Source organism: Argentina silus (genome assembly GCF_951799395.1).
Source record: "Argentina silus genome assembly, chromosome: 15".
Classification (NCBI taxonomy): Eukaryota; Metazoa; Chordata; class Actinopteri; order Argentiniformes; family Argentinidae; genus Argentina; species Argentina silus.
In genome coordinates this window covers 13999018-14022960 of record NC_139669.1, presented here as the reverse complement: position 1 = coordinate 14022960, position 23943 = coordinate 13999018, and the positions used below count along the sequence as shown (strand labels likewise).

The following is a 23943-nucleotide window of genomic DNA, read 5'->3' as shown; positions in this document are numbered from 1 at the left end:
GGTCAGACTTTGTGTCTGGAACATATATCGCCAATCTGATCATCTGAATGGATCACATGATGTTTCAGCGTGGAAACATTACAGCCTACATCTATAGGTTAGTGCTTGGGATTGTTATGTTGACTTTGTTAGTGGACCATCCCCAAGGATGGAATATCACTTAGGACATTTTCAATTAATAATGTCTGTTCTCAATGTAGAGATATCAGGTTAATGCAATACAATTTCAACTTTTGTAAATAAAGCACTGAAAAAATGATCTATTCTCTCATAAGGACGCAGGCTGCTTGTGAGGGAGTGGATCTCTGTTGTTGCCCAACCTCACCTTCCCCCATCGGCGAGACCAGTACACAACAGTGTACATCATCTTTAGCGTAATGGCAAATGAATCTCTTGAAAATGAGGGAGGTACCGGTCCAAGAAACTCGAGAAATACAAATCTCACATCATCCTTGGACCTCAGTACGTCGCTAGATTTGAGTGTTCAAACTCGAATATTTAAAATAATTGTAATCGGGGATTCAAATGTGGGAAAGACCTGCTTAACCTTCCGCTTCACCGGGGGAAGCTTTCCCGACAAGACGGAGGCGACAATTGGGGTGGACTTCAGGGAGAAAGCCGTGGAAATCGAGGGCGAAAAAATAAAGGTAATAAGATGATCGGGACAGCGCTGATTTATTTTTTCTTTGTTCTACATAGCCTATCAAATTACCAACAGTGTGTTCATTACACCCGTATACAGCTATCATAAACCAGTATATTCATTTTTAAACACAGAGTAAATGCAAAGCCATCTTTATAATGATACAGTATGGTAGGAGGATAGGCCATGCTGTTACATTTTTCAGGAATTCCTAAGAAATATATTAGCATTGTGGTAGCCATGACATTCAGTAAGGCCTACAGAATCCATTAAGTCATGTTTTATGCCTAGTATTGGTGTTCCAGAATGTACAATAAATCATCATATTTAGTTCACCTGCCTGGTGCCTTTATATGCTAGTTTGAGTCCACAACCTCTGAATGCCCCCAGATCGACCTGCTTTTATGACCTATGTCTGCCAAGAAACAGTGAGATGGTATTTCCCTTATTATCAGCTCTTCTCATGTACATTTATTCTCAGAAATCCATCTGAAATGCAGAGCAATTACCATAGTTTGTTCATATGTATCAGACATGCACTTATGCAGTCTTCAGAACATAGATTAGCTTTGATATTTTATCAACAGCATTAGAAGCATTCAGTTCAAACTGCAAATGAACTGATCTCCCTTTTCACGTGGAAAAAGCATAATGCAACAATAGCCCTCCACATATAATAGTTACATATTACAGATTGTTGCTGTTGTTATTACGATAAGACTGTCTAGTATTTACTTTGATATATTCCTCTCTCGACCCCATTACAGTCTATGCTTGACCTTCATTAAAACACATTTCCAAACAATCTCTCTCTGACCATTGCATCTGTTATTGCTTCTCAACAGGTGCAGGTATGGGACACGGCAGGTCAGGAGCGCTTCAGGAAGAGCATGGTAGAACACTACTACCGCAATGTGCACGCTGTCGTTTTTGTTTACGACGTCACCAAGATGGCTTCCTTCCAGAACCTGAAGACGTGGATCCAGGAGTGCAACGGGCACCGCGTCTCATCCACTGTGCCTCGCGTCCTGGTGGGCAACAAATGTGACCTGGTCAGCCAGATCCAGGTGCCCTCCAACACAGCCCTCAAATTTGCAGACGCCCATAACATGCTGCTGTTTGAGACCTCGGCCAAGGACCCCAAGGAGAGCCAGAATGTGGACTCCATTTTCATGTGCCTGGCGTGTCGGCTGAAGGCCCAGAAGTCTCTGCTGTACAGGGGTGTAGAGAGGGAGGATGGCAGGGTTAGGCTCTCACAAGAAACAGATGTGAAGAGCAACTGCCCTTGCTGAGGGCAAAACTGTGACACTCAACTGCAATGATTCCACCCCTTTTAATACCCTGTGACTTGAATTGATGAATTTAACGTAATGCAAACGGCGTAAGAGGATACTGTACTAATGATAACATCTCTTGAAAGAATGTGCCTGCAGTAATTTTCTTTTTTCTTCATGTAATTACTCTAATTAATGTAATACTCTGTCTACACATCTGTTTGACTCTGGCTTCCTTGTTTTACTCCGTTTTACTCTCTGTCTCCACAGTATGGTATCATTATCACATTTTCCATTTCCTCCTAAATATGGCCTTAAGATAAGAAGAGAGGTCGTCCAGTTGTTCTAGGAAAAAAATGACTTATTTATAACCTTTTGAGTTGAAGGTATGTATGTTTGGGGTCAGTATTATTGTTTCACATAATGCTTTGTAGCATGGTTGTCACAATCTCACAAAGGGACATTCGTAAATACCTCCAAATTAGCATTTGGTATTATGGTACACTGACAAATGTGTACATTATTGTACATCAGGAGAGTTTGTGTGGTTCAGTATACCAGTATATCTGTGTCTTTTTTTTTTAACATGCTTTAAGTATTATCAACACAGATCCTTTAGTAATCCTTCTCTATGATTGATGAGATAGCCATACTGCAGAGGATCAGGAGATCTAACTGTTTGTATATCTGTTTTTGTCATATAGTTAAGCCTGATTCCCTCCCACTCTGCCCAGAGGTGTCTCTGGTTTCAGGTCTGCTATTTCTGCTCCCTGCCACAGGAGCTTTCTCTCTGGTGAATATTCATCATATTTCAGACTCAAAGCCTCCCAAAAACATCCAATGTGTGACTGTTTTCTGTCTTTGGCTCCAAATAAAATATTCAACAAGATCATGTGTCCTCTAATCAAATGTGTTTTGCAGCTGCCTACAACAGTACACTCATGCAGCAGAAATGGTCTGACTCTTGATGAGTCTGATTTTCACTTTCATGTATACTGCATAGCATTAATCATATATGACACACTTCATGATCTCAAATGAGTTTCCTGTTTCTTTTAACCATGAGCCCGATCAGTTTGCTATGTACATTTTAAGTATCTGAATGCTCAATCTTGTTTTAGGCTACATACAATTAATTTCAAATTCCTGACATACATTCAAGAAAATGAAGAACATTTTAGAGTGTAAGCTAAGAGCCCACAAAATGCATAAAAGTGACTTCTGCATTGAACCCATCCACTCCAGCAGGGGGCAGCAATTCATCAAAATGCATCGATGAGAGGAGGAGGAAACCGATAGCTAGCAATCTTGTTAGCTGTTGCAAAGCTAGTGAGTCTGCGGTGCAGGGTTGTGGGTGCCAGTCGATAGACTTGGCCCCCAAAATAATTTACCTACGCGGGTCATTGTTCCCCTCACCAGCTCGTTTTCGAGATGGCCGAATACAGTCAAACGGGGATCTTGACGGCGCTACTGCTGTTTACAGTTGTCACGGTACGAGACATTTACGTTGGGAAGACCATGACTCAACACCATCAGGCCTCCGACAGCCAGGACATGGGGTCTGACAGCTTGCGGGATGCCGACCCACAGAGGCTGAGCAAGCAGACCCTCTACGCTGGGCCTGTGCTGAAATTTCAATTTTGGTTTGTTGATCGATTTCTCATAACTATTTGTCCGTGCCGTTGAAGAGTTGCTGTGGAAATTGTAGCTAGCTTGCTAGCTAGTGGTAGCAGGTGTAGCTTGCCAGCCAGCAACCACCACCAGCATATTCAGGAAAACAGGTGTAGCCCCACATGTAACCGGCTATGGGGCTATGTCCAGGTGATGCTGGATAATTGTAGCTAATGTTAGGGACGTGATTTGATGTTGCTATCTATTACTTGAGTCACTGCTTTTAGCCACCACGCTCTGTGGAATGTTAAGGACCACTTAGCTAGGCCCTTCATTTTCTATAATCCTTTTACAGCCATGTTTTGCCTCCCTTGCTTGGATGAATGAGACTACAGGCCTTCTACCAGAAGTACAATGCAAGTGTCTTCTTGGTTAAAAAAGCAACAACTGCTGTACTGCTCCATAATTCCATGTTAATATTTTCCAGCATTTCCTGAGGGTACAGCAAGGTGTTCCAGGAGTACTCCCGGTCTATCAGCCAGTTGTACCCGGACATCCGCATCGAAGGGGATAACTACCCTCCCACAGCCATTAACAAGTATGTGGACAACTTTGGTTTTTACGTCTCCTTATTTCTGCCAGTGAATTCAATGTTCTGAACATCATTTGTGTTGTGCTCTCTATCAGTTGTCTTGGGAATTTCTTTTCCTACTTCAAACTTCTTGCCATTGCCCTGGTCGTCAGCGGACAAAACCCCTTCCCAATGCTTGGGCTGGAGACTCCTCGAGCATGGACGTGGAGTCAAGAAAACAAGGTGAGTGGTGTTCCCAGACTACAGTTGATGGGCTTTGGCTCACGATGCCTTGAGTGTGTACTGTATGTAACCGCCTATGAAACCTGTTTGTCATGTCTTTCAGATATTTTCGTGCCTGATGACATTCTTCCTCAGTAACATGCTGGAGACCCACTTCTTATCCACTGGTGCATTTGAAATCACCCTGAATGGTGAGTTCAGTAGCACCTTACATAGAGGCACATGTAGGCTATGCGTGTCCTCAAATTGTAGGATTGTAACAGTGACAAAGAATCAATAAGGCCTAGTTTTTGATATCCTCCTCCATAAATGTCTTAAGCCTACTATCTACTCTTTCTCCTCCCTGCAGACGTACCGATCTGGTCCAAGCTGCAGTCAGGATACGTACCCAACATCCAGGAACTCTTCCAAATACTAGATAATCATATCAAGATGAATCAAGTGGACAAGCTCTCCTTCCCATCTCCGTAGTGCTGGCGTGCTAGCAAAGATTTGCAGGTAAACACAACCACCATAATCACACTTTCAGTGTACACACTGCAGCCTCAGCCTGTCAATGTGTTTTATTTTGGTGTGGATTGTTTATGCGGTTGGTATATGTGTGTTATACAACTGGTGGTTTTATTACATTACAACACGTGATAATTACCCTACATTATCAAGTTTAGTTGCATTTTAGACATATTTATAAATCTGTGCCATCTACCTTCTCTGTCTCACTCAATCGCAGGTCTCTGGAGCCGTTACCTAGGTCAGTGGGACTGTCTGTTGGCGTAATGAAAGCCTGGTCTGCAAACAGCTTGCTGTTGGGCCAGGCTGGATGTCCCTGCCACTGTCCACACTTTCTCTGCCCTGGGAAACCGCTTCCATGGCCTCTTATCAAAACAAGCACTCCACTTATCATCCACCAGCTGGCTTGGATGTGAAGATCCTACCACATATACATATATTTTTTAAGAAAATGTTAATATTTTCTTTTAAAGGCTACTGTGATATTGTCTTGTGTGTCCTCCAGGGTAGTCCTATAAGTGGGTAGTTAAACAAGGCGATGGTTTGCACTGCTGTTGTACAAGGGCTTTTGTAACAGGGGTGTTTTTTTTCAGTTAGCCGTTCTGTGTCAAACATCTCCCCTGTCTGTCTGAACCTTTTACATTGGGAATACTGGAGTGGGCCTCAATCTGTCCCGCTGGAGTTTACAAAATCAGTTCAGTTGAGCTGAAGGGTTAAAATGCTTGAAATGCTTGAAGTGTTTGAATGTGCATTTTTCGGTCTTTTACAGCTCAGATATTGTTCAGGTGTTCACCATTATTTAGATAGTTTATGTTTTCCGTGGGAAGATTAATCTGAGATTGTACAAGGGGAGTTTATTGCTAACTTTTACTGGTTAGTCTGTCTGGTGCATCTCTTCTGTTATGCTTGATATGTGTTGGAGTAGAATGAATTGCCATACCTGGTTGCTGATATTAAAAAAGTAGCACAGAGGAAAGTTTAGCTAGGGGCTCAGCAACCTATCATTTCCAAGTAGTGGATTTTGTGAAACAGCTTTATTGCATAATGTACAGGAACTTAAGAAATGAATTACTAAAGAAAACACTGCTAACTCAGTGAACTGGTGATATGGTACTGACATCTATACATCCCTCAAACAAAAATTTACTTTGTCAACTGCACTACTACTAGGCAACGTAGTGTGAGAAAGCACCTGAGTTGGTTGGATGTGTTTGTTTTTGTATTGAATCAGATTATATTGTGTGGGGCTACAACTCAAGGATTAAAGCAGAGTACAAATTCTACCTTGTTTTAAAGTAATAAACATTCTCTAAAGGTTTTATGCACAATATTGCCCTGTCGGATGGTGTTTTACAAGAAAAACAGACTCAAAAGTCAATAGAAAATATGTATATTTAGGACAGAAGATGGCAAGTCTACCACATGATTTGTATTCATATTTTATACCATTGCAGTTATTCAACTAAAAAGCACAAAGTCATATCTAATATGGCTGAAACAACTACTCAAGGTGTACTTGTGGCACCGCATCCCAATTGTCTGTGATTTAAAAACATAAACATTCAGTCAAATCCCGTTGCCGGTTTTGGTGCTGCAGAAAGGTGTGACGTGGAACACGTAGCAGTGGGTGCACACCCTCACAGGCTTTACCTGGCCATACCGCGGTAAAGGGGCCGAGTGGGCAGAGCAGCGGGAGCAGAAGATCTGAAAGACACATTTGGTATACAGTTGAAGTCGGAAGTTTACATACACTTAGGTTGAAGTCATTAAAACTAATCTTTTAACCATGCCACAGATTTCATGTTAATAAACTATAGTTTTGGCAAGTCGGTTAGGACATCTACTTTGTGCATGACACAAGTAATTTTTCCAACAATTGGAAAGACTATTTCACTTATAATTCACTATATCACAATTCCAGTGGGTCAGAAGTTTACATACACTAAGTTGACTGTGCCTTTAAACAGCTTGGAGAATTCCAGAAAATGATGTAATGGCTTTAGAAGCTTTTGATAGGTTAATTTACATAATTTGAGTCTATTGGAAGTGTACCTGTGGATGTATTTTAAGGCCTGCCTTCAAACTCAGTGCCTCTTTGCTTAATATCATGGGAAAATCAAAAGAAATCAGCCAAGACCTCCACAAGTCTGGTTTATCCTTGGGAGCAATTTCCAAACGCCTGAAGGTACCACGTACATCTGTACAAATAATAGTACGCAAGTATAAACACCATGGGACCATGCAGCCGTCATACCGCTCAGGAAGGAGACATGTTCTGTCTCCTAGAGATTAACGTACTTTGGCACGAAAGGTGCAAATCAATCCCAGAACAACAGCAAAGGACCTTGTGAATATGCTGGAGGAAACAGGTACAAAAGTATCTATATCCACAGTAAAACAAGTCCTATATCGACATAACCTGAAAGGCTGCTCAGCAAGGAAGAAGCCACTGCTCCAAAACCGCCATAAAAGCCAGATATGGTATGCTACTGCACTTTTTACTTTTTGGAGAAATGTCCTCTGGTCTGATGAAACAAAAATTTAACTGTTTGGCCATAATGACCATCGTTATGTTTGGAGGAAAAAGGGGGAGGCTTGCAAGCCAAAGAACACCTTCCCAACCGTGAGGCATCATTTTGTGGGGGTGCATTGCTGCACGAGGGACTGGTGCACTTCACAAAATAGATGGCATCATGAGGAAGGAAAATTATGTGGACAGCAAAATCAAGGTATTGGAGTGGTCATCACAAAGCCCTGATCTCAATCCTATAGAAAATTTGAGGGCAGAACTGAAAAAGCGTGTACGAGCAAGGAGGCCTACAAACCTGACTCGGTTACACAAGTTCTGTCAGGAGGAATGGGCCAAAATTCCACCAATTTATTGTGGGAAGCTTGTGGAAGGCTACCCAAAACGTTTGATCCAAGTTAAACAATTTAAAGGCAATACTACCAAATACTAACTAATAATATATAAAACCTGAAATAAATAATTCTCTCTACTATATTATTCTGACATTTCACATTCTTAAAATAAAGTAGTGATCCTAACTGACCTAAGACAGGGAATGTTTACTAGGATTAAATGTCAGGAATTGTGAAAAACTGAGTTTAAATATATTTGGCTAAGGTGTATGTAAACCTCAGACTTCAACTGTATATATTCACATACATTTTTTTATTTTTATTTTATTTTATTATTATTATGATATGCTGCCCAGCCAGTGCACCCGGTGAGCTAAATTGAACATTCTCACAAGTCATTTTCGATTTGTTGTAATTTATAATGGTGCTCTTAGTGCATGGTGTATGCTCTTGTATAGGTATGGCCTTGTAAGGAAGAGGAGTCCTTTACTGAGTGATGATTACTGCCCAATGATTTGTGGTGAATGAGTCATTACCTTGCCACAGCTCCTGCAGTGGTGCTTCTTACGTATGAGCCTGAATGAGGAGTTGCAGGCGGTGCACAGGCTGCAGGCCTCGTCTGGGACCCAGGCTGGGAGGTCTGCAGGAGGATTCAGGTGATTGAGGTTAATGGTGGATGGTTGGACAGTTATGATAAGTGGCAGTTAAATGATAAAGACGATATAGTCATCACCTTCACATTGGATATCTTCGCCCATCAGTGGTGTGGAGGAGGATGGCCACTCCTTACATAAAGCACAGTCCTCCAGAGCAATGTCACACAAGCCTAAAGATGCTGGTGGGATATGGCAGAGTAAGAGTCAGTATAGACACATGTTGAATTGGGTGTGAAGTTGACATAAGATGTTTTGTGTGCATGGACAGTTAATGTGATACTCGTATCCAGTATCTCTCATAACTGGTTAGATAGCATTCTAACTCAGGCCCTCCAGTACCTTTTCTTTGCTGGTCCTCTTCAGCAAGTTCTGACTTAGTTGTCATGATCTCAAACAATGCCTTCAAAATCGCTCTGAGGTCACTGGCGTAGTTACTTTGTAGCTGGTCGGCAACGCCTGTTTACAGTAGATAGCAGAGTGTACACTAAGATCACATGCTATCTCAGTCTCAGAACCCCTGTAATATTCAAATACGTCAACAAGATAAGACAAACCTAGGACCTACCTGAGATGCACACAAAAAGACGGTGAAGGAGGTCACCACTGCTTTGGAAATGAGACCGAATATTGTGATGGGCAGGTTCCTTAACAACGTCCAAAATATTATAACTGGTCAGGGAGCTGGCAGAACTACAGGAAATAGGGGGCAATATATTCTGCTGTCAATAAGCTTTCACTGAAAACTATAGTTGGCAAAAATACATGTCATATCATAAATCAAGAAAGTACCACTACATAAAAAAAGGCATGTAATTCATCAACTTCTTAAACAGGATCAGGACTGTGGTTTGTCACTTTAAGCAATTTCTTTGATATAGGACTAACACTTACCAGGATGGGGATAGGGTGTTTGTGCTGCCGTATTCCTTGTACAGTCCCTCTCCCCTTCTCTTTTCCTCCCCCTCATTTCCACCGGTGCTCCACCGGGTAAGGCTGGGATAGACACAGGACACTGGAGCTCCCTCCGGCAGTTGACCTCTGCCTCTGGGTGAGCAGGGCCGTGAGCCTTGCTCCTGACCTATCTCCTCCCTCTCTTCCCTGGGGTCCATACCTGTCACCGCTGCCTTATCCTGGACTGCTCTTGCGGTTGAAGGGGTTGAAGGGGTCAGCCAGCTGTATCTGTCATCGTCAGGTTCAAATGGGGGCGCACTGGGACACCGAAAACAAATGCAGGGGATGAGTTGGCAGTATGGAGCCGCCTCCTTCTCTTCCTCCTCATCTTCCTCTGACCCCTTCTTGTCATCCTTTGCTGTCTTGCCAAAGAGGTTGGCAGATCGTGGATTAAAGAAGACTGTTGCAGAGAGCTCTATGCCCCCTCCCCTCACCTCTGCTGTCTCTGCCACCTCCTGATCTACCTCTTCCATATTCAGATAGATGGAGGGTGCAGAAGAACCGTCAGAGTCAGGGGTTGAGGGCCGGCTATCAGGGCAAGGGTAGGACCTTCTACCAGAACAAGGGGTTGAGGGCCTGCTTCCGGGGTTACGGAAGTTCTTGCTACGCTGGAGCGCTGCCTCTACACACTGTCTAGACAAGCTGGTCCGAGGTGACGAAGGGCAAGACATGTCCCGCCTCACACCCAGGAGTGGGGAAGACGGGAGTGAGGACCCTCCAAAGCACTGCCCAGACCTGCGGAGACTGCAGGGGGAGGCTCTCAGACTAGCCGTACCAACCCGCCTCTGGGGGGCTGGAAATAGGGTCTGGCTGGGTGCAGACAGAAGGCTGGACATCTCATTCCCCACCTGGTAGAACATCATGTTGAGCTGCTCTAGTTCGTTGATGTCAGACTGCATTGAGGACGACAGCTTGGCTTCAGGGTTTTGCTCTAAACTGGTAGAGTTAACTTGCAGGAGGGGTGGTTTCTCCACTTGGTGGTTTCTCCACTTGGTCGTCACAAACCAGCCCTGGTCCACATCAGAAGGGAGCCTTGGCTGGGACCCTGCCCCCTTTTCCTGCTTCAGTTGTTGGGTTAGATTGATGGCTGGGCTGGTGAGGGGTATGGCTGAAGAGCGGCGCCGTGCAATCAGACCGTTTTCTTGAGTGGCACAGAGGCTTCGCTCCAAAGACTGCAGCTCTTCATCCCTCAGTGTCCACAGCAGACCCCTGTGCACAAAACAAAATGTGTACCATGTCCTACATTCATTCTCTCATAAGGAATTAATCCATCGAATTAATCCATCAGCATCACTCATATCAATGTTTAAACAGTTATATATGTGTGGATACGAGTACAACATGTAATTCTTACAAAAGGCAGTGCATGTGAAACATATTATTGTAAATGGCCTGTCTGAATGCATCTCAATTTGAATTCATCTCAATCAACAAACTTTCACTATTAACATTTTCATTTACATTCACAATAATGAGCATGGATTTTCAAGTGATTTACAAACATCAGAAAATGCTGGCAAAATATCTGTCCTGTACCTGACTTCCTTCAGTAACGACTGGAATGGCCTGAACAGCTCAGACATGTCCTCTTGCTCACCATCCAACTTTAAAGGTCCTTCAGGAAACACTACTAGGCCACTGGATACATTCCATTTGGTTTGGGCATGAGATAAAAAGATTGAAATTGCTTTGACATAATAAAATAATGATAAACGTATGAGCAAATGAAAAAAGTCTATATATAAGTGAAGGGATGTTTGATCAGAACACTCACCATACTATGGCTAATCTTGGTATTGTGAACATGAGTGCAGGCTCGTAGTCATCAATCATGTCTTGGGTAATATAGCCCCGTTTCAATGCCCTATAAAAGGATATATGAAAAAAGACTGCTTACCTATACTTATACCTACTTATACGTATCAAATAATACATTTGATGCCATTCCCTATTCCGTACCATGCATTACAATGAGCCTGTCCTCTGATTTCTACCTCCACCAGCCTCCCCTGTACTGTTGTTAAACCAAGGCAGTGATAAATGAAAAGCAGCATGCACAAGTGAGAACGTCAAACAGGAAATCAAACCTGGAGACAGTCTCACAGAACAGCACCGTGATATCTTGCTGCATGTCATACTCTCTCGGGGACTTCACTGGCACCATGGCTGAAACATAACTGGAGTATGAAAGGGAATAGAGAGAACAAATGGAACAATGAGTCATACATTGGGGACAACAACCTTCCCAGGGTCATAAATGTGATAATTCTTACTCTGCACAACAAATGCCAGCCAGTCCCACCTGAGTTCGAATTCTGCAAAAAGGCAGTCAAAATGTCTTAATGCCTGGCACAAGCGCTGTGGGAAGACTGTGACGTCCCGAAGGGCCTGGTTACGGGCAAGGCTGCGTACTTCCTTCATGCTCTGTGTCAGCTTCTTCGCCAACGGTCGCATCGCCACACTCTCAGCTTCCTGGTTCATGATGTTAGAGCCTGAAGCCAAACACTGGGGCGGGAGATTGATTGATTGATTTTGAATATTCAACAGATACAAAGTTGTTTCACACTACGTTGAAAACAGTGTTGAAAACAACAATACATACATTTTATTTGGTATTTATACTTTATCATCAGCTTGATGAGTCAAGTTATGCTGGCATATGTAGGCCTACCTCAGCTCCGAACCACAGCTGCCCTCCCAGGTTGTCATGTCTGATCTCTTCTGGGAACTTCACACAGAAGTCTTGATTGGCCCGCTCGCCAGGTATACACTCATTCATTATCTGATTGAGGATGCTAAGCACACTGTCCTGTCAATCACAACAGAGGAGATGAAGAACCATTCATGCGAGGTCAAAGTATCTTTGTGTGCCACAAGTGAAGGCTTGAGATGATTATTGTGAACATCAAAAACCTGATATCTGACACTTAACACAACAACTACAGCCACCAAACAGAGGAATTTTATGAACATCTCTACATCTTTACCTGGCAGGAGCGGAACTGGCTGATCAGCAGGGCGCAGTGTTGAGTTTCCTTTGTGCCTTCCAGGCTTTTCAGCTTGGCTGCCATGTGAATCAGCTCATCATCGGCATAGTAAAACTGAGCTAGAAGTTGCTGGTCTGATCTCTGAAGACCAAAATCAAACATTAGTGACTTATCACTAAAAATAACTGGACTTATCACATTATAATTATGAGTTTTTGTTTTCCTGTTTAGTTTAAACTCAGCTGTGAGAGGATAGGGACCTATTCTGTGTCTATTGAATGTGTTGCTGCCATTGAGAGCAGGTACAGTGCGGCAGTGAGCACGTGGAGCCTCATAGATGATCTAATGTTTTCCTGGCATTGAATAGCACCGGTTTCCTACTTTCAGGTAGGACGCCTGAGGAGGACAGGGGGCATTGAATATCACTGGTTTCCCGAAAATGATGAGGTTTAATTGCTCCTTATTGTATTGAACCTGCTTACAGGTAGGAAGCCTGAGGAGGAAGAGTGACATTGAATATCACTGGTTTCCCGAAAATGTTACGTATACGGTTTCATTTCTCCCTAATGTATTGAACTAGATTACAGGTAGAAAGCCTGAGAAGGAACAGTTACCTTCTCAAGCATCTTGTGACTTGAAGATTGTACCCCTTAGACAAAGAAGAACAATCCTCTATTTAACAAAGGAGAGAGAACAATGCCATCTTTCCCCGAAGAGACAATATGTGACTTCAGATGAAAGCCAAGAAGCAGGGATCCAGTAAGAGGTGTCTAGACTAGACATCTATCAGGAGACACCTGTGCTGCTGTGGAGGCTGGTGGAAGTAGAAATCAGAGGACGGGCTCATTGTAATGAACATGGAATGGTATGAGGAATGGTATAAAATGCCTGTGTGTCCGCTGATTTCTGCCTCCCCTGCCGAGACCTAATGTTTGTGTAGTATGCCTGACAGAGTTAAGGGAAGCTAATTTTTAACTAGCTAGTATTTAACTAAATTACCAATTACTTTACAAGGGAAGACGTTGAACAACACTAAAGCTACACTTGAGAGAAATATAGTTTGTCAAACTAAAGCTACATTGAAAAAGTAGTTTACTACATAATAAAACGACTACTACTACACATACTAAAACTGCTTCATCCAACACACGACAGTCAGTTACTGAAAGATGACTAGTATGACAGAAACTGAAACAACTGAAATGCTCTGAAATCACTGAGAAAGATAAAAACAGTTGATGTGGAGAAAAGTGTGGAGACGGGAAGCAGTGTGGGAATAAATAGTAGGGACATTTAGAGTAATAGTTAAATTCACGTTTTTTAATCTAGTGAGTAGTGACAGTAGCTCACAACACTGCTACATGGCAAAAGAGTAGTTAACTCCTGAAAACACTATTAAGATTTTAATTTAATTTAAATACAGCAAAATGTAGTGAAACTAATAATTGAGCTCCATGTAGTGGAACTACTCCCCAACACTGGCCTGACAGTAACCTTCCTAGCATTCAGGCAGAGGTGTCTGTGACCGAGATGAGCCTGACAGTACTATAGTTTATGTTTCAGTATTCACAGAGGGGATGGTGGCCAAACCACTGCTATGAATAAGTCAAACTGCTAGAAGCACCTAAAACTCAAAATAGTTCTATACATTGTTGAAATAGTGTTAATGTTGTTAAGGTTCTTCTTTAGGTCTTTTAAAAAGAGCAAGACAATCTGATGCTTGAACATGTAAGAAAGAAAATCACAATGAATAGCCTATTAGATGTGTTATCAATTATTAGATTTGAATACAATGCTGCTAAAGAGTACTATGTACGCATATGGCACTTACCTTTGGTTTATAAAGCCACTTTCTGATTTTAGTCATCGTTGGCATTGTTACCTTGTCTGTTATTAATTTACCAGGTGTTCTGATTAATATGAGAAATAGATCCCTAACTCTGTTCCGTAGACCTCAGGTCAACAGCAGCACAAGTATCTGAAGAGCCTCTGCTCAGTTCTCAGTTCTTTGACTGTCAATGACGCGCGTCTTCTTGCTGTACCTGTGCACGAGTGGGCGTGATTTACCTTGAGTCATCGTTCATCTGGATTACAAAGGGACCTGGAGCAGCCTATCAGGACTCCTGATGCAAGCTCCATCACAAAAAGGCTACTGTAAAGCCCCGACTGTTGGTAATGATTGTTATATAATGAGACTTATATAGTTTACTTGTATTAGTGTAAAGAGATCTTGGTCTCAGTAGGACCTCCCCTGCCTAAATAAAGGTTTATTATTATTATTATTATTATTATTATTATTAATAACATTAACATTCATATTCATATTATTATATAGCATTAGTCTCTCAGTCCACCATTGTCACGTGATAATGTGCCTTATTTTAACAGTTTTTATCTTTTTGAAGCACATTGCATTGCATTTATGTACGAAATATGCTTTATGAGATTTAATTATATTTGATGTTATAGGTCCAGGAAGTTTATATTCCACAACACTAGATGGCACTGCTGCGCATTGCGTACCACAATGTATTTGGTTAGCAGCAAGGTCCCAAGAAGAAGACGTTGTGTCTTACCAAAGTGATTTGAAAAGGTGTGTTGCTAACTAGCCTGTCTAAAACGGTATTCTTCAGTCAGCCGTCTCACTTTTTTGGATATCGGTATTGATGGGTAGAAGTAAAGCTGACCCAGGTTGACAGTATGTTTTCACCGAAGACTCAGATTTCATTTTGCGATGTTAGCATAAGCTGACTTAGCCTCGCTTTGACTGGCTTGACCGGCTGGTGTCTTTCTTGCATTGTTAGCTCGGTCAACTGTCATCCAGCAAAAGTTTGTTTCGCCAATCTGTTTTGAATTTGGTATTTATGATATCAATCTTGATGTAATTGCTTTTGGATAATGTTATTTTAATTTTTTTGGAAGCTGTCTTTAGCTAGCTACACCACCACCAAATAGAAGCTAACGTTAGCTATTAGCAAGATACCTAACGTTAGCTTACCAGCTGTTGTTGTATGTAGCTAGCAAGCTAGTTGTCACAAAGCCAAGCAGTCAGATATTAGGCCTGTCTTGCTACTAGCCTGCTAAACTAATGCTGTATTTCCCTTGATCAACTGATAAGCACGATCCATCTGGCCACTATGTTAGTAGCCAGTTCAGCCTGACAAGCACATTATTTATCAGCACAGAACTGTCAGATTGGCTCCAATGTTCAGTCCTTAGTGTTCGGTGCAAGGCTCTCATGAGAGCGAGGGTTAATTGTGGTTATTATTGTACAGCAATTCTGTTACAGCATTGTACATTAAGGTGCATTATTGTCATGTTGTGATGCAATAAGTAAGGTTACAGCAGGTCTACTCTAATGATTTGATTCTCACCATGGATACCTTTATTTTCTGCCTTTATAATTCTGCATATTGTGTCATAATGTCTATTATGCTCAAATTGGCATCTACTGTGAGTTCACTGATTACTGTTAGTTGAGTGATTATTGCCTTGCATTGGTTTATTTGTTTTCTCCCCTCAGATTATTGTGCGGTGGTTTAGAGTTGGGACGGATGTTGACTTTTCAGCCTGTGCTCTGTACGTGACACTTGGCCAGATTTGATTTCACGCAAACCTTTCCCTTTGCAACATGAGCAGTACAGTAAGTCCTTATCTGTGCTCGCATGTGACCCCTCAGGCACCTTCAGTTTCATTTTTAGTCATACTTGGCTAGCTAAAGTGTCTGCTTTCTAAGAAGACGCTTTGGTTTACTGTAATAGACACAAAGGAAAAGAAGAGGTGGAGCCCCCTCAAGTTCCAGACACACAGCCAAGAGCAGCAGGGTCGTTACAAGTGTGCCTGCAAGCACAGCCAATGAGACCATCGATGTGCTGGAGAGTAGCATGGCTAGCGGTGAGTAGCACCAATCACAGCCTGCCTATGAAAGATCTGGTGTGAGTTTTTGTGTTGAAATGGGGGTTTGAGAGCAGGCGAGAGGACACCTTTACATTGTAAAAGATGGACAAATATAGTACCACCATTTTATGTTGGTGGTTGTGGTCTTCAGTTGTCTGTTAACCAGTCTTTTGATCCTAGGTGAGGAGGAAGTGGTGGACTTGACTTGTGAGGGCTCTGAGCCAGCTGTGGTTGACCTTACCAACAATGATGCTGTGGAGGTGAGTTTGGAAGCTCACTTTCTTTGCAAATAATTGGATATATACATGAACCATGCAGTACTAATATACTAATTTTCACTGTTCTTAAACCTTGAAATGTTGGAAATTTGGCTCAGTGTTTCTAATTTTGTCTCTTCCATGACTGGGTTATTGCCAATGGGAAACCAGGTTGTCGATGAAGGTAATTAATTGCTTTTCTTCAATCACAGCAATGCTACTTTAGATTAGGATGTTTGATTGGCCTTTATCATCATATTAAATATGTGTGTCTTTCTAATGGCCTGTCTGTCTCAGGGCCCCAGGGCAGGAGTGGAGCCAACAGTGAGAGTTACGTTCTGAGCAGTGACGAAGAGGAGGACACCAATACTGGCCTCAGCGCCGCCCTCCTGTCCTCTCTACAGGCCAGCAGTAAAGCCAGGTACTAAACCCCCTTTTTACAGGCTAGCTGTGGAGCCATATCTATTCCTCATATCAATACCTAGAGCCAGCCATAGAAACATCTTTCCATTTACGTAAAAGGAAGGATAATTCCTTTCCAATATGAAGATCTGGCTCATGCGCGTTATACATTATGTCTTTTGTTGTAGAAGATCATGGTTTAGACACGTGACCATAGTTATAACCACTAGAGGGCACACTCCCCTAAGTGAACCGTGATTATATGGGGAGTGCCATGTAATCCACTTTCTTCATCTTCTGTGATATCAGTGGTTGTAAATCAAAAAAACACGTATCTTATTATGCTCTTCATTTGACAATTTACCCATTGTAACCCTCATTTGAATTAGGACACAAAAGTGTCATTCTCATCCATTGGTCCTCATGGGTATGCGAGTAGGGTTAGGACCTCAGGACCTCTTGTTAGAGTAGATCGTAATGATCCGTTGCTGTCCATAGGTCGACCCCCGGAGCAATCAGCTGTCCTGTGTGTATGGACGCTTATGCTGAGGTAAGAACCATATATACGACAATGTGTAGGAGACCACGGTTAACAGTTTATGTAATTAATCTGTCAAATTGTCGTCCACTGAACTTGAATGAATAAAAACCGTTTCTCTTCTTCCTCTAGATTATCGAAAGCGGGAGGCTAGTGGTCTCCACAAAATGCGGTCACCTCTTCTGCAGCCAATGCCTGCGAGACTCCCTGACGAGATCCCACACCTGCCCAACTTGTCGAAAGAAACTGACCCACAAGCAATACCACCCCATATACATCTGAACCCAAACCACAGAGACTCGCCAACTAACGGATTCACCCTCACCAAACCTGCCAGCCACGACCTACTTTTAAAATGGTTTTCCTTCCCCCAACGCCACTATATCTGACCTGTCATACAGCTTTTGTCCTACCTCGGCGATGAAAAGAGCATAAAGATGCAGGCACATACCGTATTCTCTTGCATTTTTTTTTTCTTGTTTTCTTACGTTGACTAATTTCCAAGTGATTAGATGGGTGTGAATCCACAACACTGCGGAGACCTATTACTTTTGATTAGATACTGTTTAAAAGGCCAAATATTGGAATTATATCATTTCATTTTGAAACATTGTGCTTCCTTATTGTTATTTTGTTGGCAGAGACAGTGCCAACTGAGATACCTAACTCAAGCCCTTGTGGAGTTCATTGTTAAACTCAGAAGTAGAAATGTGGCTTATTGCTGCTTGTAAATATTGTTGTATGTATTGTTGTATATATGATAAGTAAATTTAAAACAAGCTTTCTGTCTACAAGCTTCAATAAAAATGTTGATAATTGTATATATTCCAATTATTGTGTGTGGCAGTTATTATTTCCTGGTTTCCTTGACTAGCCCAGAGTGTGTGTTGATCGATTATGTTGACTGTAATTTAATAGCTTTTTTCTTTTGAAACTTATTTTTGCTAGTTTAACACTTTATTTTTTAACCATTTGTAGTGATTTGACTTATACATTCTGTACATTTAATCTGGGATACAAACACCAAACATACATCTTGACTAGCCAGTAACATACCTAGTTGTTATTTGATATCGGTCACAGTAGGTTTAATTCGACTGAGTTATGTTGGGAATTGGAAAAACTTATTGAAAACTAAATTCACCTCTTGAGCGATCATGAAATCGCTCGAATGTCCACCAGGGTGCAGTATCTCATCATTTAGACGTGTGCATGCACCTTATTTTGTACAGCATGCACTCTTTCCCCACATGCCAGCCTATCAAGTGAAAAGCATTTTTCCGTTATTATGAATATCGTGTGAACATGCGGTACTTCATATTAATATGTCATACTTTGTTTTGATTATCATTAGATAAAAGAACATCACAAGTGGGGGGGGATAGCAGTCTACTTGTTTTTCATTTTGTTTACGTGATCTGATCTGTTGCCAACATCAAGTGTCATGATGTCGGTGGAGTAGTGTTGAATGCAATGCATTTAAGCAGCAACACTTTTTCTTTGATGTCTATGTACTTTAATTAAAAAAAGGATACATTAGGATCCTGTTCCCACCTTTCAGGGCTTGTCAATGGCTGAGTTCTTTATGGCAGAATAATAAGGGCCATTATGATGAAGAAACAGAAGAAATAGATAAGTAAGTACTTATCTTAGCAGAGCTGATTATAGCATTCTGGATACTGTATAACATTATAACAAGTGTATAATGATAATAATAATAATCAATATTATTATTATTATTATTGATCATATAATAATTGTTGTTGTTGAATTACATTATCAATCTATTTATTATCTTGTCATATATTACACATATTTTAATGATTAGGTGAGTAGTATTAGTAGTGTAGAATGAATCAACATTGTTTATGATCATATCTGCAGATAGTATGTGCAGAAACAAGCCTAAACATGGAGCCTAATACGAAAGAGTTAATTTCTACAAATCTGTTTAGTAGCCGAGTAGCTACTAGGACTGCTCTGATTGGGCAAAAGTTCCTGGCTGGGACGGACCGCTGTCCCTCTGTTTGTTTGCCTGCGGTCGATTACTGGACGGCAAGGTCTGGTAGCTAAATTATTGGAAAACGCTACTCAGATGAAATCACAATTTGGGATTGCAAGAGAGAATATATCTGTATTGCTAACATTCTCTTTTTGGGATAGGAGTTAATTGCTATACGCGCACAGGGCTTTTTATTGATTTTTTTGACTCCCATTTGCTCCGATGCGGTGGCCTTACGAGCGTTTAATGTGGTGCCTGTCATTCACAAATAAGCAGATTTGAGCGCTCGCTTGTCTACTATGGCTGTTTATGAAGCGAACTTTCTCGTTGTTGGATTGTAACATTGGATCCAATAACTCGAGACAGAGGCCAGCGTGGGGCCAGCGTGTCCTTTTCGAAATTTAGTGAATGAAATTACTTCATTATATTGAAATTAAATCACGTTAATTGTCACGAATGTAAGACCTTAGACACATGTAAGCATGATATACTTGCCGTTAGTGGGAAACAGATTCAAGACAAGTCATTCCTGCTGGAAATTTCAGGTAAGCCACAAAAACGTTTATTATAATTAAATATGTGATGCCCATAATCTTTTTAGCAGTTGAATGCAGGTAGACCTATATATGCTGATATTGGTATTACACAATAAAAATAAGCTAATTTGCCCAAGAAGTTAATTTGGAATATATTTTAACAGTTTGGCTGAAATATTACAGTACAGAAGTAGGTTGTCCTGATCCACTTGGCATCGGGTTAGATACGGTGATCAAGTAAGGTAGCACATACTGTATTCTACATCATGGTATGATTAATAATTATGAATCTATAGTTGCCACTTCATGACTACTATTATTGAGTGTAGAAAGTTCATGTCATTGATGCACCATATCTGCATCTGTGAGGATGGAGCCTGCATCTTTGATTTCTTATATGTTTATCAAGCAGGTGGGTAGATATAGAAGCATTAATTGCCTATTCCAGGGCAGACTATTTGTTAAAACATGTATTTAATTTTAATGTTAATTTAAATTAAAGCACATTTAATAATGATGGCTTTGATCAACGATTAAATGAGAAACACTAAAAGATGTTTCATGTTTGATTCAAATGACTTGCAGTTCTTGTTGCAACTAGGTGGTTAGAATAACTACTAATTGGAACATGTGGACAAAATAAAATGTAAAATGAAGTTAAACAACTTGTTATTAACTAGTCACTTATGCAACAAGCAACTTATGTAATTCGGTTATATTTCCTCAATGTCTGGACCCACCTCCAATGGGGAAAAAAGAGAGATTGTTTGGTTGGCTACTAAAGCGTGATATTCAGTGGTCAATATATAGAACGATTTCTGTTTTGCACCTCGTTTCGCTGTCTGTCCTTATTCTGTCTTTCCCCCTTCCCTCACACAGATTTGAATGATAGAAGCCTTCTATTGGGACAGAATGGGACCTTTATGGATTTGCCTGCTCATCTTTGAGATAATCCTGTTGTCGGACTGTGCACGAGGTGAGTAATGGGGAGCTCATGTTGAACTGTTCTGATATATATATGTATAAACAACAACAACAACAACAACAGCAGCAACCACCACAGTGATCTGTGTTTAAGATTATGCCACTACATCAACAGTGATATGTGTTTAAGATTATTCCACAGTGAGGACTCGTGATATCTGCTACAAATTGATTCACAGCTTCTTCTTTTTTCTTTCCTTTCTTTTGGGACGGAGGAGTCAAAATAAAGATTTTAGAACATCACCTCTAGTTGGTGATATTGTCATGTCCAATTAGGGCAAGGACCTTAATCATCCTTTTTCTAACGGACACTGGCCCAGTTTGATTGCACAGAGCCCTACGGCCGATGATACACACACACAGCCTCTTGGCTGCAGTAAGCGGGATGAGATATCTGATGTAGAAGTGAGACATACACAACTAAAGTGTTGTTCCTCTCCGATGTTTCCCTCCTGCCCGTGCCTTAGCTGTCACTGTCAGGCTCTCACAGACTCAACAGCCCTCAGCCCTGGGGATGGTTGGGAGCCCAACGGCGCCCAGGCAGATTGGATCTGTGAGGGCCTTGGCCGGAACAATGCCGCATTCACAGTCGCACAACCCCAGCCGTCACGGAGACGCTTAGGCAAAAGTAAACAGAGACTCGTAGAGAGCAATGCAATTAGATTAGGCAATTATGTTTGTTTGCTGTGCAATGCCACAGCATTTCCTTTGAATGGAGCAGGCAGATAGAGCAGGGAGAGGAGCTGTGGTCTTACAGAGGTAGACAAACAAAGACAACCTCCCTGGCCAGATGATATCAGAGGGGGTTTCAACTTGGTGTAGAGCCTGATTGAGTACGCAGAGGGAGAGACAGACTAAGCGGGTCTCTATCTCATGATGGCATGTGGATATTGAAGCAGTAAAGTTTATCTATTTTCTCTGGAAGTGATAGGAGTCGTTTGATAAGACAGAGAAAAGCATGGTGGCAGCTGGGGGAAAACACCTGAACGATACCAAGATAGAGCCATAGATTATTTTCCACGGTAACCGTTCACTGAGATTAGGACGTACTGAGGTGGATCAACAATGACATCAAAACCGAGAGCACAAAAGTTGTGATGCTAAGTCGCATATTTCTCCTCATGGAAAGTGTTTGCAGCCATGTTTACATTATTTTGTGGCCTGGATGGGTTAGGCAATTTGTGTGTAAACCTCAGGTGCAGAAAAGGAAAAGGAATTGGCAGGGACTGGCATTCCCAAAATCTTCAACTCCACATGAAACTCTATCGCATTCTTGATCATTGCCTTCCATGATGGTTGAGTTCAGGTCGATTGCTTTAATATGGACTTATGGAAGACGGTTGAAATTTGAAGTCGGTAATGTTGAGCGCTCCCCTACTGAGGAAGACTTTGGCTGTTTGGTCCGTCCTTGGTGCACGGGGAATGCTGAACATCACGTCAGATGACAAATATTTTCCGCTGCAAGCGGAAGCCCAGTTTTGGACCCAGCTGCCAGAGAGGCACATGAACTGGAAGGCTTATGCAATGGTTCAGGGTCTGAGTGAGCAGCTGAAAGATTAGCATTTTACTCCCTTTGCTGGCCAAACACACTGAGAGTAGTACTACTGCATACATGTATGGCAACTGAATGGGGAAACTTTGCTGTATAATAACGCTGTTATTACAAAAGACATTCAGATGTGTAATATCAGCAGTCAGGTACAGTATCATCGCCACGTCAAGTCAGACTCCTTTTGACAAAGTTAGATGAAGTCTCCATACAAACTTGCCGCTAAATGTTGTGGCACCCAGCTAAGCGCAGAGATTATGCAGTGCAGGAGAGTTAGACTAAACACTACCAGTATGGCTGTAGACGCAGGAGACAGACAGTCAGCCATATGGAGGCACAGAGATGTGTGTGGGGGGGGGGGGGGGGGGGGGGGGGCTTTTTGAGGTGGGGCTGGTGTTGGGTTTGTTGGGGCCTGCTGTGCTGTTTGTATGAACGGAGACCACCCTGTAGTGGCACACTCGCCTTCCAGAGGGCCTGAGAGTGAGCATCTGGACACTTCTTCAAAAGAGTAAACAACTACATGAGCTGATGCTCTAAGCATATACAATGAGAAGAGATGTACTTCTCATACAATGCTCTGTTGTTTCTCTGAGCCCAGAATGAGTTAGTAAGAAATGTTGAGAGGAGGGGGGTCAGAAAGGAGCACATTTGTCCAGAGTTCCTTCTCACCCCCCTCCCCCTCCCCCTGCTAAACACACACACACACACACACACTAGCACACACGCACACATACACACACACACACACACCTCTCACTCCTCCCCACTCTGGCAGTTTACTGCTAGCTCTAAGCCAGAGGAAATGTGTGAAGTTAATTTAGAGTGTTGGAGAAACACAGCTGACCCACTGGGTAGCCTGTTGTCACTCTACAGCCCGTCAAAGCTCTCTGGTAAACTATAAAACGTCCACAGACTGAGCTAGGGCACGCATTTAAACAGTGGCTCAGAATTCAGAACCAGAACACAGCTAACACTGCCAATGCTAGTGAGACTTCAGCACGACGATAATAGAACAATGTGTGTGTAGCGTGTGAGGTTTTTGAGTTACAGAATGCAAACAAACGTATTGCAATGTAACACTACATCCCTTTTCAATAGAAAATAAACCTATCAAAGAGAGGCCCGGTAATTCACCGTCCCTCAGGCATATATCACATTGAGTGACAAATGGATTTGAGTGTGAGGAATGAGAAAGCTGCCCAGACTCATCTCCATTAGGAGGACACAACAGAGAGGAGGCCGTAAAGTGGTTATTAGCATGTCAAATGGTGTTTGTATTCGTCACCGGGTTCCTCTCACCTAGCCTCATTAGCACGGGTCCGCTAATCACATTCCAGCGTAATGACGTTGTATTAGGCAGGAGGTCGTAAAGTGATTTGAAGACCGAGCACAGCATGTTGGTGGCTTGATGATGTGGTGATTAAAGAAACAAAGGCGGCCTTCAAAAGAACTGAATTGTCTATTAAGTCG

The 23943-nt window shown here is 42.0% G+C and overlaps 5 protein-coding genes across 9 annotated transcripts in view; 4 read left to right on the top strand and 1 right to left on the bottom strand.

Annotated features, from left to right (window-relative positions):
* The first annotated feature begins 362 nt into the window (after nucleotides 1-362).
* On the top strand, nucleotides 363-2198 carry rab33a (RAB33A, member RAS oncogene family). The gene is made up of 2 exons (XM_083685713.1): nucleotides 363-647; nucleotides 1489-2198. The coding sequence occupies exons 1-2, from the start codon at nucleotides 378-380 to the stop codon at nucleotides 1933-1935; spliced, it is 717 nt and encodes a 238-aa protein (XP_083541839.1). The 5' UTR covers nucleotides 363-377; the 3' UTR covers nucleotides 1936-2198.
* A 1010-nt stretch (nucleotides 2199-3208) lies between these two features.
* On the top strand, nucleotides 3209-6182 carry selenot2 (selenoprotein T, 2). Its single transcript, XM_083686344.1, has 6 exons — nucleotides 3209-3560; nucleotides 4016-4126; nucleotides 4216-4342; nucleotides 4446-4533; nucleotides 4692-4840; nucleotides 5073-6182. The coding sequence occupies exons 1-5, from the start codon at nucleotides 3349-3351 to the stop codon at nucleotides 4811-4813; spliced, it is 660 nt and encodes a 219-aa protein (XP_083542470.1). The 5' UTR covers nucleotides 3209-3348; the 3' UTR covers nucleotides 4814-4840; nucleotides 5073-6182.
* A 125-nt stretch (nucleotides 6183-6307) lies between these two features.
* Nucleotides 6308-14175, bottom strand: LOC310815749 (lateral signaling target protein 2 homolog; the record flags this gene model as incomplete). Its single annotated transcript, XM_083685645.1, has 13 exons — nucleotides 6308-6556; nucleotides 8251-8354; nucleotides 8448-8549; nucleotides 8710-8826; nucleotides 8936-9060; nucleotides 9262-10530; nucleotides 10858-10959; nucleotides 11096-11185; nucleotides 11409-11498; nucleotides 11624-11826; nucleotides 11993-12130; nucleotides 12309-12449; nucleotides 14140-14175. The coding sequence occupies 13 exons, from the start codon at nucleotides 14173-14175 to the stop codon at nucleotides 6419-6421; spliced, it is 2655 nt and encodes an 884-aa protein (XP_083541771.1). The 3' UTR covers nucleotides 6308-6418.
* Nucleotides 14176-14849: 674 nt separating this feature from the next.
* On the top strand, nucleotides 14850-18885 carry rnf4 (ring finger protein 4). Of its 5 annotated transcripts, none has more exons than XM_083685674.1 (8): nucleotides 14850-14901; nucleotides 15832-15951; nucleotides 16070-16202; nucleotides 16386-16465; nucleotides 16634-16646; nucleotides 16760-16883; nucleotides 17363-17414; nucleotides 17535-18885. In XM_083685674.1, the coding sequence occupies exons 2-8, from the start codon at nucleotides 15940-15942 to the stop codon at nucleotides 17682-17684; spliced, it is 564 nt and encodes a 187-aa protein (XP_083541800.1). In that variant the 5' UTR covers nucleotides 14850-14901; nucleotides 15832-15939; the 3' UTR covers nucleotides 17685-18885. The 5 variants fall into 5 exon arrangements, with proteins under 5 accessions (XP_083541800.1, XP_083541802.1, XP_083541801.1 ...); XM_083685676.1 differs by lacking the exon at nucleotides 14850-14901 and adding an exon at nucleotides 14908-15006; XM_083685675.1 differs by lacking the exon at nucleotides 14850-14901 and adding an exon at nucleotides 14910-15137.
* A 592-nt stretch (nucleotides 18886-19477) lies between these two features.
* Nucleotides 19478-23943, top strand: part of fgfrl1a (fibroblast growth factor receptor like 1a) — a 40705-nt gene continuing 36239 nt past the window's right edge. Inside the window, exons 1-2 of the mRNA XM_083686593.1 lie at nucleotides 19478-19949; nucleotides 20820-20916. Coding sequence (XP_083542719.1) covers nucleotides 20826-20916 — 91 coding nt within the window. The 5' untranslated portion in view covers nucleotides 19478-19949; nucleotides 20820-20825. The remainder of the gene's footprint in view (nucleotides 19950-20819; nucleotides 20917-23943) is intronic.